The sequence below is a fragment of the Cotesia glomerata genome, linkage group LG5 (assembly GCF_020080835.1).
Source record: "Cotesia glomerata isolate CgM1 linkage group LG5, MPM_Cglom_v2.3, whole genome shotgun sequence".
Taxonomy (NCBI): Eukaryota; Metazoa; Arthropoda; class Insecta; order Hymenoptera; family Braconidae; genus Cotesia; species Cotesia glomerata.
Window position 1 is genome coordinate 25,746,758 of NC_058162.1, and position 14,522 is coordinate 25,761,279.

The 14,522-nt window shown below is 28.0% G+C and overlaps 1 protein-coding gene across 1 annotated transcript; it reads left to right on the forward strand.

Annotated features, from left to right (window-relative positions):
- Positions 1-1,006: 1,006 nt before the first annotated feature.
- On the forward strand, positions 1,007-12,948 carry LOC123266162 (transmembrane protease serine 9-like). Its single transcript, XM_044730190.1, has 8 exons — positions 1,007-1,944; positions 2,008-2,164; positions 4,293-4,542; positions 8,410-8,547; positions 8,703-8,903; positions 10,479-10,955; positions 11,016-11,153; positions 12,695-12,948. The coding sequence occupies exons 1-8, from the start codon at positions 1,878-1,880 to the stop codon at positions 12,848-12,850; spliced, it is 1,584 nt and encodes a 527-aa protein (XP_044586125.1). The 5' UTR covers positions 1,007-1,877; the 3' UTR covers positions 12,851-12,948.
- The last annotated feature ends 1,574 nt before the right edge of the window (positions 12,949-14,522 follow it).

Genomic DNA, 14,522 nt, shown 5'->3' on the forward strand with positions numbered 1-14,522 from the left:
TGAGCTTATATCATTAAAAATGTCAATAAAGAAATGACATTGTATTTTGTCCACTGATAATATTTTTAACGATATAAGCTCATCCTGATGTTACACTCATCAAGACTTTTCATTTGAGTACCCACATCAATTTTTCATATATTTTATATATTTATATATTTCACAAATACCATATATATGGAATATATAAAAAATGCCATGTGGCTACTCAAATGAAAGGTCTCGATGAGTCTAACATCAAAATGAGCTTATATCTTTAAAAATGTCAGAAATCAAGAAATAACAATGTATTTTGTCCACTGATAACATTTTTAACGATATAATCTCATCTTGATGTTACACTCATCAAGACCTTTCATTTGAGTACCCACATCAAATTTTCATATATTTTATATATTTATATATATGTATATATGAAAAATATATTAAAAATGCATGTTGGTACTCAAATGAAAGATCTCGATGAGTGTAACACTAAAATTAGCTTATATCATTAAAAATGTCAATAAAGAAATGACATTGTATTTTGTCTACTGATAACATTTTTAGAGATATAAGCTCATCCTGATGTTACACTCATCAAGACCTTTCATTTGAGTACCCACATCAATTTTTCATATATTTTATATATTTATATATTTTACAAATACCATATATATAAAATATATAAAAAATGTCATGTGGGTACTCAAATGAAAGGTCTCGATGAGTCTAACATCAAAATGAGCTTATATCTCTAAAAATGTCAATAGTAAAAAAATGACATTGTATTTTGTCCACTGATAAAATTTTTAACGATATAAGCTCATCCTGATGTTACACTTATCGAGACCTTTCATTTCAGTACCCACTTGAATTTTTAGTCTACCTATTTAATCTTAATGTATGATTTTATTTATTAGTCAATTGTTTTATTTTTATTCTTTAAATTGTTAGTGATCATTATACGTAGTAGCTTCTTAATAATTTAATTTTTAACATTTATCTTTAAAGATTCTTTGTAAGTTGATTTAATATTACGCAAATTGACTCAAAATTACAACTGTTTCCGTAAACTTTACGTCCTATTAAGGCTGCAGGTCTACGTCAACTTAATTTCATTTGTGCTAACTCGGCGAATTGATTGATCGGAACATTTTTTTTTTTAAGTCAATGCCCGATACAATCTAAATCCCATTATTCAAACTGTCACCACAGTAGGAGTCGTAAAATTCAGTGATAAATTCCGAGAAGCCCAGCATAAATTTAAAAAGCTTATGAATATTAAAAAACGAATAAATTACAACCCATTAACTATTTATTCATTGGTATTGGTATGTATTAGCTGAAGAGATGCAACCGTTTTCGTTTAGTCATTACAATAAATGACCATTAATTATCTAACTTGTTTCCCAAGAGTTTTCTTCATATTGCCTGGAAAAGCAATAAAAAATTAATTAATATTGTGTAAACATTGCCACAATTTATTAAAAAAAGCAATTGTATGTTATAAAATGATAAAATTTCACGGATGGATAGTAATTGTAATAATACTATGCAACTTAAGCATTATTGTAATAATCGGGTTCCCTTCACTTATTTATTACACTCGGGATAGGATATATTTATTGTTTGTCTACTATCGTCACTATTTTCGATATACCAAGCATGAGATACATTACAAGTTGGCTACCCAGCGCCTTAGCAAGGTCCCAATACGTTAACAACTTCCAGTATCTGACCTAAATTTAAATATATTCGCCAGCGGGAGACACGCGATTCAATAATCTAACAAACATTTTAGCCTTATATATATAAGCACCTTCATACGTACATTTATTGTTTTAAGTACAAACAAACGTTTTGGTAAGATAATAAATAATATTCTTCGAGCTAGAATGATTCCGTGCCAGGCTGTGATATTTTCTCTGAGCATCTGTTTTATTAATTGTCTTCAGACTTATGGTAAGAAAATTTATTTTTTTTTTGAATTATTATTCATTGTATTAATTGTTAATTTTATTGCAGAACAAAGGAACGAACATCCTAAAATAGTCGGCGGGAATTACGCAGATGATGGACAATTTCCTTATCAAGTTTCATTGAGGATTAAGAATCGTCATTTTTGCGGCGGCTCTATTATTAATCACAGATGGATATTGACTGCTGCGCATTGTCTTAGAAAGTTATTATTTTATTTAATAATAGTCATTAAATTTTTATTAATAGATACTTGAGAAAAAATTTTTTATTAATATTTAATTAAATATTAATAAAAAATTTTTTTAATTAAAATTTTATAAATTAAATCTTTATAAATATTTAATTAAACAATTTTTTATAAAGTTAATTTAATTATAATTTTATAAATAATCTTTGAAATTCAATTTTTATAAAAATTTAGTTTAAAAAATTCAATTAAAAAAAAATTTTTATAAATATTTAAATAAATAAATTTTCATAAAAATTTATTTAATTAAACATTTATAAGGATTTTTTAAATTATATATTAATAAAAAATTTTTTTAATTAAAATTTTATAAATATTCTTTGAAATTAAATTTTTATGTAAAAATTTAGTTAAAAAATTGAATTAAAAAAAAATATTTATAAATATTTAAATAAATAAATTTTCATAAAAATTTATTTAATTAAACATTTATAAGGATTTTTTAAATTATATATTAATAAAAAATTTTTTTAATTAAAATTTTATAAATACTAGAAAATCGAACGCGCTTTGCGCGCTTCCGTCGACATATTTATTGTCGACCATTTAATTAATCAAAATTTTTACAAATTAAACTCATTAATATTTAACCGTTGCCATGGTAACCGTTGCTATGGTAAATGTTATCATAGTAACCGTTGCTATGGTTATCGTTACCATAGTAACCTTTGCTATGATAACTGTTGTCATAGTAACCGTTGCTATGGTAACCATTGTCATAGTAATCGTTGCTATGGTAACTATTGCCAAAGTAGTCACCATAGCAACGAAAAGCGACAACAATGAAAATGACAACAACTTTTTAATAAAAACTAGAAAATCGAACGCGCTTTCGTCGAAATGTTTATTATCAACAATTTAATTAATTAATATTTTTAAAAAATCAATTCATTAATATTTAACCGTTCCATAGTAACCGTTGCTATGGTAAATGTTGTTATAGTAACCGTTGCTATGGGAGCCTTTTCTATGGTAATCGTTACCATAGCAACAGTTACTATAACAATGAATACCATATTAACCACTGATATGATAACCGTTGTCATAGTAACCGTTGCTATGGTAACTATTGTCAAAGTGGTCACCATAGCAACGAAAAGCGACAATAATGAAAACGTCACATCAACTTTTCAACAAAGATGAATATTTTTACAAGTTCAACTCATTAATATTTAACCGTGGCTATAGTAACCGTTGCTATGGTAAATGTTATCATAGTAACGGTTGCTATGGTGACAGTTTCTATGGTAATCGTTACCATAGTAACCGTTGCTATGGTAACCGTTGCTATGGGAGCCTTTTCCATGGTAATCGTTACCATAGCAACAGTTACTATGACAATGGCTACCATAGTAACCGTTGCCATAGTAACCATTGTCATAGTAACCGTTTCTATGGTAAATATTGTCAAAGTGGTCACCATAACAACGAAAATCGACAACAATAAAAACATCACATCAACTTTTTAATAAAATATTAGAAAATCAAACGCGCTTCTGTTTAAATGTTCATTATCGACAATTTAATTAATCAATATTTTTACAAATTTTACTTATTAATATTTAACCGTTGGCATAGTAACAGTTGCTATAGTAACCGTTGCCATAGTTACCGTTGCTATAGTAACGGTTTCTATGGTAACTGTTGCTAAAGTGGTCACCATAGCAACGAAAAGCGACAACAATGAAAACATCGCATTAACTTTTTAATGAAGAATTAATATTTCTACAAATTCAACTCATTAATATTTAACCGTTGCCATAGTAACCGTTGCTATGGTAAATGTTATCATAGTAACCGTTGCTATGGTGACAGTTGCTATGGTAACCGTTGCTATGGGAGCCTTTTCTATGGTAATCGTTACCATAGCAACAGTTACTATGAAAATGGCTACCACAGTAACCGTTGCTATGGTAACTATTGCCAAAGTGGTCACCATAGCAACGAAAAGCGACAACAATGAAAACATCAATATTTTAATAAAGAATTCTTTTAAATAAATTTTTTTTAAATTTAGTTTAAAGAAATTTAATTAAAAAAAATTTTTTATTACCTTAAAAATAAATAATTTTATTTATAACAGTTTCAACGATACGGCAATTAAAGTAGTAACGGGATCAACGAAATTGGACGAAGGAGGAAATTGGTATCAATCAGTCCGTATTGTCCCGCATGAGCGTTACAGTTCATTGTTTATTAGAAATGATATCGGGCTGATTGAAGTAGACGAGGATATTGAATTTTCTGACAACGTTAAGCCGGTTGATCTTCCGACGGGTAACTTTGATAAGAGTGATTATCCGGCTTATTTGTCTGGCTGGGGTAAAACTAACGTAAGTGAAAAAAGTAATATTTTATTTATAAAACATAAATTTAGTAGGTCGGCTATTTAAAACTCACCATAAACATTCCTTTCTGTAGCAGTTTTCTTCATTATTTAATCACGAGTCTGTTAATCTACTTTCTTATTACACCGATGAAACATAAACCATTAACCAAGTGCGTTAATCCATCATTACAGAGAACATTAAACGTATGAAGATATCGTATGACCTAGAAATAACATTTTTGCTTACTCCGCGGTAATTTTAATTCAGTATTGTATGTATTAGTCATACACTCTGTAAAAGTCATGACATAAGCTTCTGATTAATTGTAGCAGTGAAATTTTTAATATCTCTGGATATATACTGAAAACTTTTTTAACTTGAAACTTTCTTTGAAATACGAGTTATCTAAGTTCCGCAGTATTTCATTTTTAATACAACGTTCTTTAAGCTAGGCTTTGACACTCCCCTTTTTAAGATGTGTACACAAATGATAATCCGTCATAATATATTCTTGGACGGTAGATGGTAAAAATTTTTTTAAATTAAATATAGTCTGTAAAAAAAAATTAATCTATATTATTTTTGTGGGCAGTGTATTAAGAAATGACCTTGTATCTCGTGAACTATTGACATTTTTAAAGATATAAACTCATCCTGATGTTACACTCATCAAGACCTTTCATTTGAGTACCCACATCAATTTTTCATATATTTCATATATTTATATATATTATATAAATTTACATATGAAAAATATATCAAAAATACATGTGAGTACTCAAATGAAAGGTCTCGATGAGTGTAACAGCGAAATGAGTTTATATCATAAAAAATGGCAATAATTAAGAAATGTCCTTGTATCTTGTGAACTATTTACATTCTTAATGATATAAGCTCACCCCGACATTACACTCATCAAGACCTTTCATTTGAGTACCCACATCAATTTTTCATATATTTTATATATTTATATATTTCACAAATATCATATATATAAAATATATAAAAAATGCCATGTGGGTACTCAAATTAAAGGTCTCGATGAGTGTAACACCAAAATGAGCTTACATCTTTAAAAATGTCAATAATTAAGAAATGACATTGTATTTTATCCACTGATAACATTTTTAAAGATATAAGCTCATCCTGATGTTACACTCATCAAGACCTTTCATTTGAGTACCCAACTCAATTTTTCATATATTTCATATATTTATATATATTATATAAATGTACATATGAAAAATATATCAAAAATGCATGTGGGTACTCAAATGAAAGGTCTCGATGAGTGTAACAGCGAAATGAGTTTATATCTTAGACACTGACTTAGTGCATCCTATCTAATTGTTAATTACTATCAAATAATATATGATCAATTTATCAGATAAAGCATAGACTTACTACTATTAATTTTATATTTAAGCTTTACTATAATAAAACAATTGTTATATTCATTTCTTTTCTATGGAACCCAATTATTGGCATTGCTATAGGGTTCAATGTACTGTTAAAATAAATAAATAAATAAATAAATATCTTGAAAAATGTCAATTATTAAAAAATGACATTGTAGCTTGTGAACTATTGACATTTTTAAAGATATAAGCTCATCCCGACGTTGCACTCATCAAGACCTTTCGTTTGAGTACCCACATCAATTTTTCATATATTTTATATATTTATATATATTATATATATGTATATATGACAAATATATCAAAAATGCATGTGGGGACTCAAATGAAAGCTCTCGATGAGTGTAATATCGAAATGAGTTTTTATCTTAAAAAATGTCAATTATTAAAAAACTAGCTGATACCCACCCGCTTCGCTGGGCATACAATAAAATTTTATGTTGTAACCTAGATGAAAAATATAAACAAAATGATTAATTTCAAAAAGATAATTAATATAAATTTTGAATTAGAGAAAAGTGATTGTTTATGATAACCGGTGTTAGCGAGTATTAAATATATGAGAAAAGTATTTTATTATTAATAATCAATCAATCAATGGGTCAGTTAGTCAGTAAATCTGTCATTAGACAGATTTCCGCATCACCCATGACGTACTGTGTAGTGAGCTGCTTCCCCATAAGAATAATGTTATCCTAAACATTTTAGTCTAGACCGGATAGGTCAAATGGTAGAAGTAGCCGACATGTCACCGGAAGGTTCTGGGTTCGAATCCCTGTCCGAAAACTATCTGAATTTTTTTTTTTCTCGCATATTCTGTAAACTCTTATTAAGAAGGTCCTTCCTATTTCTTTCTCAATCTCTTCCTCCTCCAATTATTCTGTTACGTGAATGTTGGAACGATTCACGTAATAATTATCCGTAACTCCTATTCTTTTCCGCTTCATAGTATTATTTAATTTTAAAAATGTCAATAATTTTTTAATTTTAAAAAATGTTAATAATAAAATACTTTTCTCATATATTTAATACTCGCTAACACCGGTCATCACAAACAATCACTTTTCTCTAATTCAAAATTTATATTCATTATCTTTTTTGAAATTAACCATTTTGTTTATATTTTTCATCAGGATTTACACCATAAAAATTTATTGTATTCCTATCGAAGCGGGCGGGTATCAGCTAGTTGATTAATAAATTCATAACAAATTAGAAGTGGTATTAAAAATATATTTATTATTACTCATTTTATTAGAAATTATCTTAAATCGACCGTTTTTATAATAATTTAACGATATCGTTGTAAAATTTTAGAGAAGACGCATCAGACACAATTTACCATTTTAATTTTAATCATTAAAATCAGTATAATCATTTAACAATATCAACTTGATAATATTTATGTTTAATTTATCTGTGTTATGATATAATCGAGTTCATCCTTCATGATTATTCCAATACATATAAGTTATTTCAGTTATTAATGATTTAGCTATTCTTTCTTAAAAAACGTATGATTATGAATTCCTACTGTCCCAACAGTCAATCGATAAAATTTAAAATCAATCATTTTGACAGTTATTATAGCAACGGTAACCATGGCAACGATAACCATGACAATGGTAACCATGGCAAAGGTTGATTAGCGTGGGTGGTTGTAGGGGTTGGAGTTCGATAATTTACGGGGTGCCACTGATGGTTTCTTAGATTAGAGGGTCAAAATGATATTAGCCTCATTGTAGCTTGTGAACTATTGACATTTTTAAAGATATAAGCTCATCCCGACATTACACTCAGCAAGACCTTTCGTTTGAGTACCCACATCAATTTTTCATATATTTTATATATTTATATATTTCACAAATACCATATATATAAAATATATAAAAAATGCCATGTGGGTACTCAAATTAAAGGTCTCGATGAGTGTAACACCAAAATGAGCTTACATCTTTAAAAATGTCAATAATTAAGAAATGACATTGTATTTTATCCACTGATAACATTTTTAACGATATAAGCTCATCCTGATGTTACACTCATCAAGACCTTTCGTTTGAGTACCCACATCAATTTTTCATATATTTCATATATTTATATATATTATATATATGTATATATGAAAAATATATCAAAAATGCATGTGGGTACTCAAATGAAAGCTCTTGATGAGTGTAACATCGGAATGAACTTATATCTTTAAAAATGTCAATAATTAAGAAAGTACAGTGCATTTTGACAATTATGTTTTATAGTAAAAAATGTTATTTAATTAAAACATAAATTATAATTTAAAAAAAAAATAATTCTTAAATAAATTTTTTACCAGATATAGTATTAAAAAAAATTTTGTTTTAATTAAACCAACATAAATATCTATTAAACTTAATCTCTTATAAATGAAAATTTATATTAATGGTAATAAAAATAAATAAAAATATTTACTTAGTACCCAGGCAGCATTCCCAACGAGCTCCAATACATAAAACTCACAGTGATTGATCAAAAACAGTGCCGTAACTTCAGTATGCGGGTGACAAGAACCAACATCTGTACATTGAATGGCCGAGGCGAGGGAGCTTGTCATGTAAGAGTACTTAGTTTATATCTGTAGCCTCCATGAGAGCTCTCCTGGAGTGTTTTATTCACAAAAACACATGCCTTAATATAAACATAAATATGTTATTTTAAATAAAAAAAAAAAAAGTTTCTTCAGCTGGTTAACAATAATTATTTTTTCAGGGAGACTCTGGTGGGCCTCTAGTCGCAGACGGAGTTCAGATCGGCGTTGTTTCTTGGGGAATCCCTTGCGCGAAGAACAAACCCGATGTCTTTACAAGGGTCTACAGCTACCTCGACTGGATTAAAGACACAACCGGAGAAAAATCTGAATCTGAATCAGAAGCCGACACCGATACTTTCGATTTTATCGATGATGATTTTTAATGATAATGAATTTAACAGACATCTAAAAATTTTTGTAATTTTTATTACAATTAAATTACAATGAAAAAAAAATTCCACATGTAAAAATTGAAAAAAAAAAAATTTTTTTTTTTAAATAATTAATCTGTATTATTAAGATAAATAATTAAGATAAATTAGGTTAAGCTGCATTCGAAAATGCTCTCTCTAGATTCATAAATAAGAAATGACCTTATATCTCGTGAACTATTGACATTTTAAAAAATATAAGCTCATCCCGATGTTACACTCATCGAGACCTTTTATTTGAGTACCCACATCAATTTTTCATATATTTTATATATTTATATATTTCAAAAATACCATATATATAAAATATATGAAAAATGCCATGTGGGTACTTAAATGAAAGCTCTCGATGAGTGTAACATCGAAATGAGCTCATGTCTTTAAAGAGGCCAATAGTTAATAAAGTACAGTTCATTTTAATAAATATCTTGTGAACTATTAACATTTTTAAAGATCTAAGCTCACTCCGACATTACACTCATCGAGACCTTTAATTTGAGTACCCACATCAATTTTTCATATATATAATATATTTATATATATTATATATATGTATTTATGAAAAATATATCAAAAATGCATGTGGCTACTCAAATGAAAGCTCTCGATGAGTGTAACATCGAAATGAGCTCATGTCTTTGAAAAGGTCAATAGTTAAGAAAGTACAGTTCATTTTAATAAATATCTTGTGAACTATTGACATTTTTAAAGATCTAAGCTCATCCCGACATTACACTCGTCGAGACCTTTCATTTAAGTACCCACATCAATTTTTCATATAATTCATATATTTATATATATTATATATATGTATCTATGAAAAATATATCAAAAATGCATGTGGCTACTCAAATGAAAGCTCTTGATGAATGTAATATCGGGACGAGCTTATATCATAAAAAATGTTAATATTCAAGAAAGTACAGTTCATTTTAACAAATATCTTGTAAACTATTGACATTTTTAAAGATCTAAGCTCACCCCGAAATTACACTCATCGAGACCTTTAATTTAAGTACCCACATCAATTTTTCATATAATTCATATATTTATATATATTATATATATGTATCTATGAAAAATATATCAAAAATGCATGTGGGTACTCAAATGAAAGGTCTTGATGAGAGTAACATCGGAATGAGCTTATATCTTTAAAAATGTCAATATTTAAGAAAGTACAGTACAATTTAACAAAAGTCATTATTTAATAATGACAAATTTTATTTATTCATAGTTTATAAATCACGGCAGTCACATAGTGACTGCAAGGTTGCTTTTTTTAATTTTTATATCAAAATTATAATGAAAAAAAAAAAATTCATATTTTTAATTTTTTAGATGTCTGCTTATTTCAGTATCATAATTAAAAAAAAATTGTTTGAATTTTAATCTAAAATAAAGATAAATAACTGGAATTACTTGTTTAATTAAAATACTACGAATTCTCAAAACTATTTAATCTTTTATGATAATGAAGCTAATAAATAAGCAAGAATTAATTGTAATAATTACTAATTGCAGGCAACAATACTTGCAAGAATGATTCTCCATTGTTTCACGACAATTTTAATTGTCACAGCGAGTGCGTCGAGTAAAGTGCGTGTAATTGGAGGCAAAGACGCTCAAGATTACGCTTATCCTCATCAGGTGTCATTGCGCATAAAAGGACATCACAATTGCGGCGGATCGGTGATTACCAATCAGTGGATTCTAACCGCAGCGCATTGTCTCATCAATTATTTCAACAGAGCTTCGGAGGTAACGGTTGTCGTTGGAAGTAATCACTTGATTAACGGCGGAGTTGCTTATCAGACCACAAGAATCTTCATTCATGATAGCTACAATAAAAGCAATCATTCTCATGACATTGGGCTGCTGAAGACTAAAATTGTAATTGAATTTACGGAAGCTGTCTGCCCAATTCCACTGGCCAGCTTTGATGTCCTAGAACTTGGACAAGAATTGCCAGCTACCTTCACCGGATGGGGAAGCAAATATGTGAGCTCTAAGTTGTGACTATAATTTAGATTTGTAATAATAAATTATTATTGCGGTTAGCTGAACGGGACCACGATTGACGTGCTTCAAGAAATTCAGCTCCGTGTCATTAAACTGTCTACTTGCCGAAAGACATTCGCTGAAATTACTCCCGGATCTTTGTGCACGCTGAGTAATCCTGGAGAAGGGATTTGTTATGTAATTACAAATCTTTATTTTTTTTTAAATAGTGAATAATATTAAATAAGCAACCTTGCAGTCACTATGTGACTGCCGTGACTTGTGAACTATAATTAAATAAAATTTTGCTTTATTAAATAATGATTCTCGTTAAATTGCACTGTACTTTCTTAACTATTGACATTTTTTAAGATATAAGCTCATCTCGAAGTTACACTCATCAAGAGCTTTCATTTGAGTACCCACATGCATTTTTTATATATTTTGTCATATATACATATATATAATATATATAAATATATGAAAAATTGATGTGGGTACTCAAATAAAAGGTCTTGATGAGTGTAATGTCGGAGTGAGCTTATATCTTTAAAAATATCAGTAGATGACAAGATACAAGATCATTTCTTAATTATTGACATTTTTTAAGATATAAACTCATTTCGATGTTACACTCATCGAGACCTTTTATTTAAGTACCCACATGATTTTTTTTATATATTTTATATATATGGTATTTGTGAAATATATAAATATATAAAATATATGAAAAATTGATGTGGGTACTCAAATGAAAGGTCTGGATGAGTGTAATGTCGGAGTGAGCTTATATCTTTAAAAATGTCAATAGTTGACAAAATACAAGATCATTTCTTAATTATTGACATTTTTTAAGATATAAACTCATTTCGATGTTACACTCATCGAGACCTTTTATTTAAGTACCCACATGACATTTTTTATATATTTTATATATATGGTATTTATGAAATATATAAATATATGAAATATATAAATATATGAAATATATGAAAAATTAATGTGGGTACCCAAATGAAAGGTATCGATGAGTGTAATGTCGGGATGAGCTTATATCTTTAAAAATGTCAATAGTTGACAAAATACAAGATTATTTCTTAGTTATTGACATTTTTTAAGATATAAACTCATTTTGATGTTACATTCATTGAGACCGTTCATTTAATTACCCACATGGCATTTTTCATATATTTTATATATATGGTATTTATGAAATATATAAATATATGAAATATATGAAAAATTAATGTGGGTACTCAAATAAAAGGTCTCGATAAGTGTAACATCAGGAGGAGCTTATAGCTTTAAAAATGTCAATAGTTGACAAGATACAATGTCATTTCTTAATTATTGACATTTTTCAAGATATAAACTCATTTCGATGTTACACTCATCGAGACCTTTCATTTAAGTACCCACATGGTATTTTTTATATATTTCATATATATGGTATTTGTAAAATATATAAATATATAAAATATATAAAAAAATTGATGTGGGTACTCAAATGAAAGGTCTCGATGAGCACAACATCGGGATGAGCTTATATCTTTAAAAATGTCAATATTTGACAAGATACAAGGTAATTTCTTAATTATTATACTAAATTTCACTAAAAAAACCGATTTTAATATATGACTATCCTGGACACAAAATTTTTTTTATTTTTTTAATAATATAAATATGCAATCGGCAATGTAATATTTGAGTTTTAAACAAACAAAAACTTTCTCTTGCAGGGTGATTCAGGCGGCGCATTAGTTACAGATGGCCAACAGATAGGGATTGCCGCCTGGGGTTCTCCGTGTGCTCAAGGTTATCCCGACATCCACACGCACGTATACTATTACCTTGACTGGATAAAATCAACAATTGAGTTCAACGGCGATAAATGAAGCTACTATATACTTATCATTAATAATTGTCTTTTAAATGATAAGATATGCTAAATTTTTTTTTTTAATAATTATAATCATTTAAGTCCTCTTAAAAACTTTTTTTTTATCTTTGTTTACAGATGGTATTTTTTTAAAAATGAAAAATACATTCCCAGAAGAGTGGGTAAGATTTTTAGCGTAAAGACAATTTTTTTTAACAAATAAATTTGTTTAAAAAAATTGCATTTTTTTTGTTTAAAATTTAAAAAGTTTTTAGTTATTTTCAGCATTTAGGTCTATAGAGATGCAAGAGCATCTATACATAGAGCTAGATATTACAAAATTATTCTATATTTTAAAAAATATTTAAAAATATATTCAAAAAAGATACAAAATGCACAAAGAGTTAGAGAAATACTAATATTGCATAAATTTTATATGAAAATACTTGTAACACAGAATATTGTACTATTACAATGACAGATTTATGATCCAAGCTTTTATCTTATAGTTTAGCGTTTTTACTACAATTTAATATCTTAAGATTATTACACTGATAGAAGGATTTGTTTATAGTTAAAATATTTGTTAATATTTAACAAATCATTTATTAGAGACCACTTTTAGTCCTTAACAAATATTTCTTAGTATTTAAAAAGATTTATTAATATTTAATAAATGAATATCTGATTTATTAAATACAAACAAATCATTTTAAATACTAAGAAATATTTGTTTGATACTAAAAATGGTCTCTAATAAATGATTTGTTAACTATTAACAAATATTTTTAATACAAATAAATCCTTCTATCAGTGTAGGTAAAAAGTTAAAATATTTTATAGCAAAATAACCAAAATTTATTCCATTTTAGTTTTCAATGCTCCAAATAGAAATATTTTTTTACTTTCGTAATAAATTTTTTTTACTCACAAAATAACAATTTTTCTAATAAAAAAATGCCTGGGACAGCAAAAAACATCCTTACAGAGAATCACCCATATAATTAGCATAGAGCAAATTTAAAAAATTTATTTCAATGAATGTTTAAAAACAGAAAAAAAATCCAGTAATTGTCTAAAAGCTGAAACAAAATAATATTAAATATTAAATATTAAATATTTAGTCAGACAATGGATGTCCCGTTGTAGCTAAACGACATCGCGGGAATTGAACACGCAAGTCACGTAGTCCTGGGACTTAACAATACCAGAGCCAAGTTAAGTCTACAGCACGACAATATACTTCTTATACTCGGTAATGTTTACTATATACGTATATATGTATAATAATATTTAATTTTATTCCATGAGCTAAGCAGTGAGTAGAGATAGCGGGTATGGGTACTATACGGGTACGGGTATTCACACAGCAACTTAAAAACACGTGTGGGACTAGTTAAGTTAAGTTGACTCACTAACTGGTCTTGCCTTTTTATTTATCATCATCAACAACATCAACTGGAATTAAGATTATTCTTCGCAATCCTGGATCTAGATCCTGAAATAAAAAAAATAAATTAATACAACAAGGACATGACCTACGGTACCAGTTCGATAGGAGCGAGCTTAGTGGGGGTTGAAGCTACTCCAAGGGGAGAAACTCGCTGCGCAAGCAACCCGCAACCCTCAGTCTCTCCCGACATCAATGGCCGCAACACCGTTTTATTTACAAACTTTAAGTTATTTTT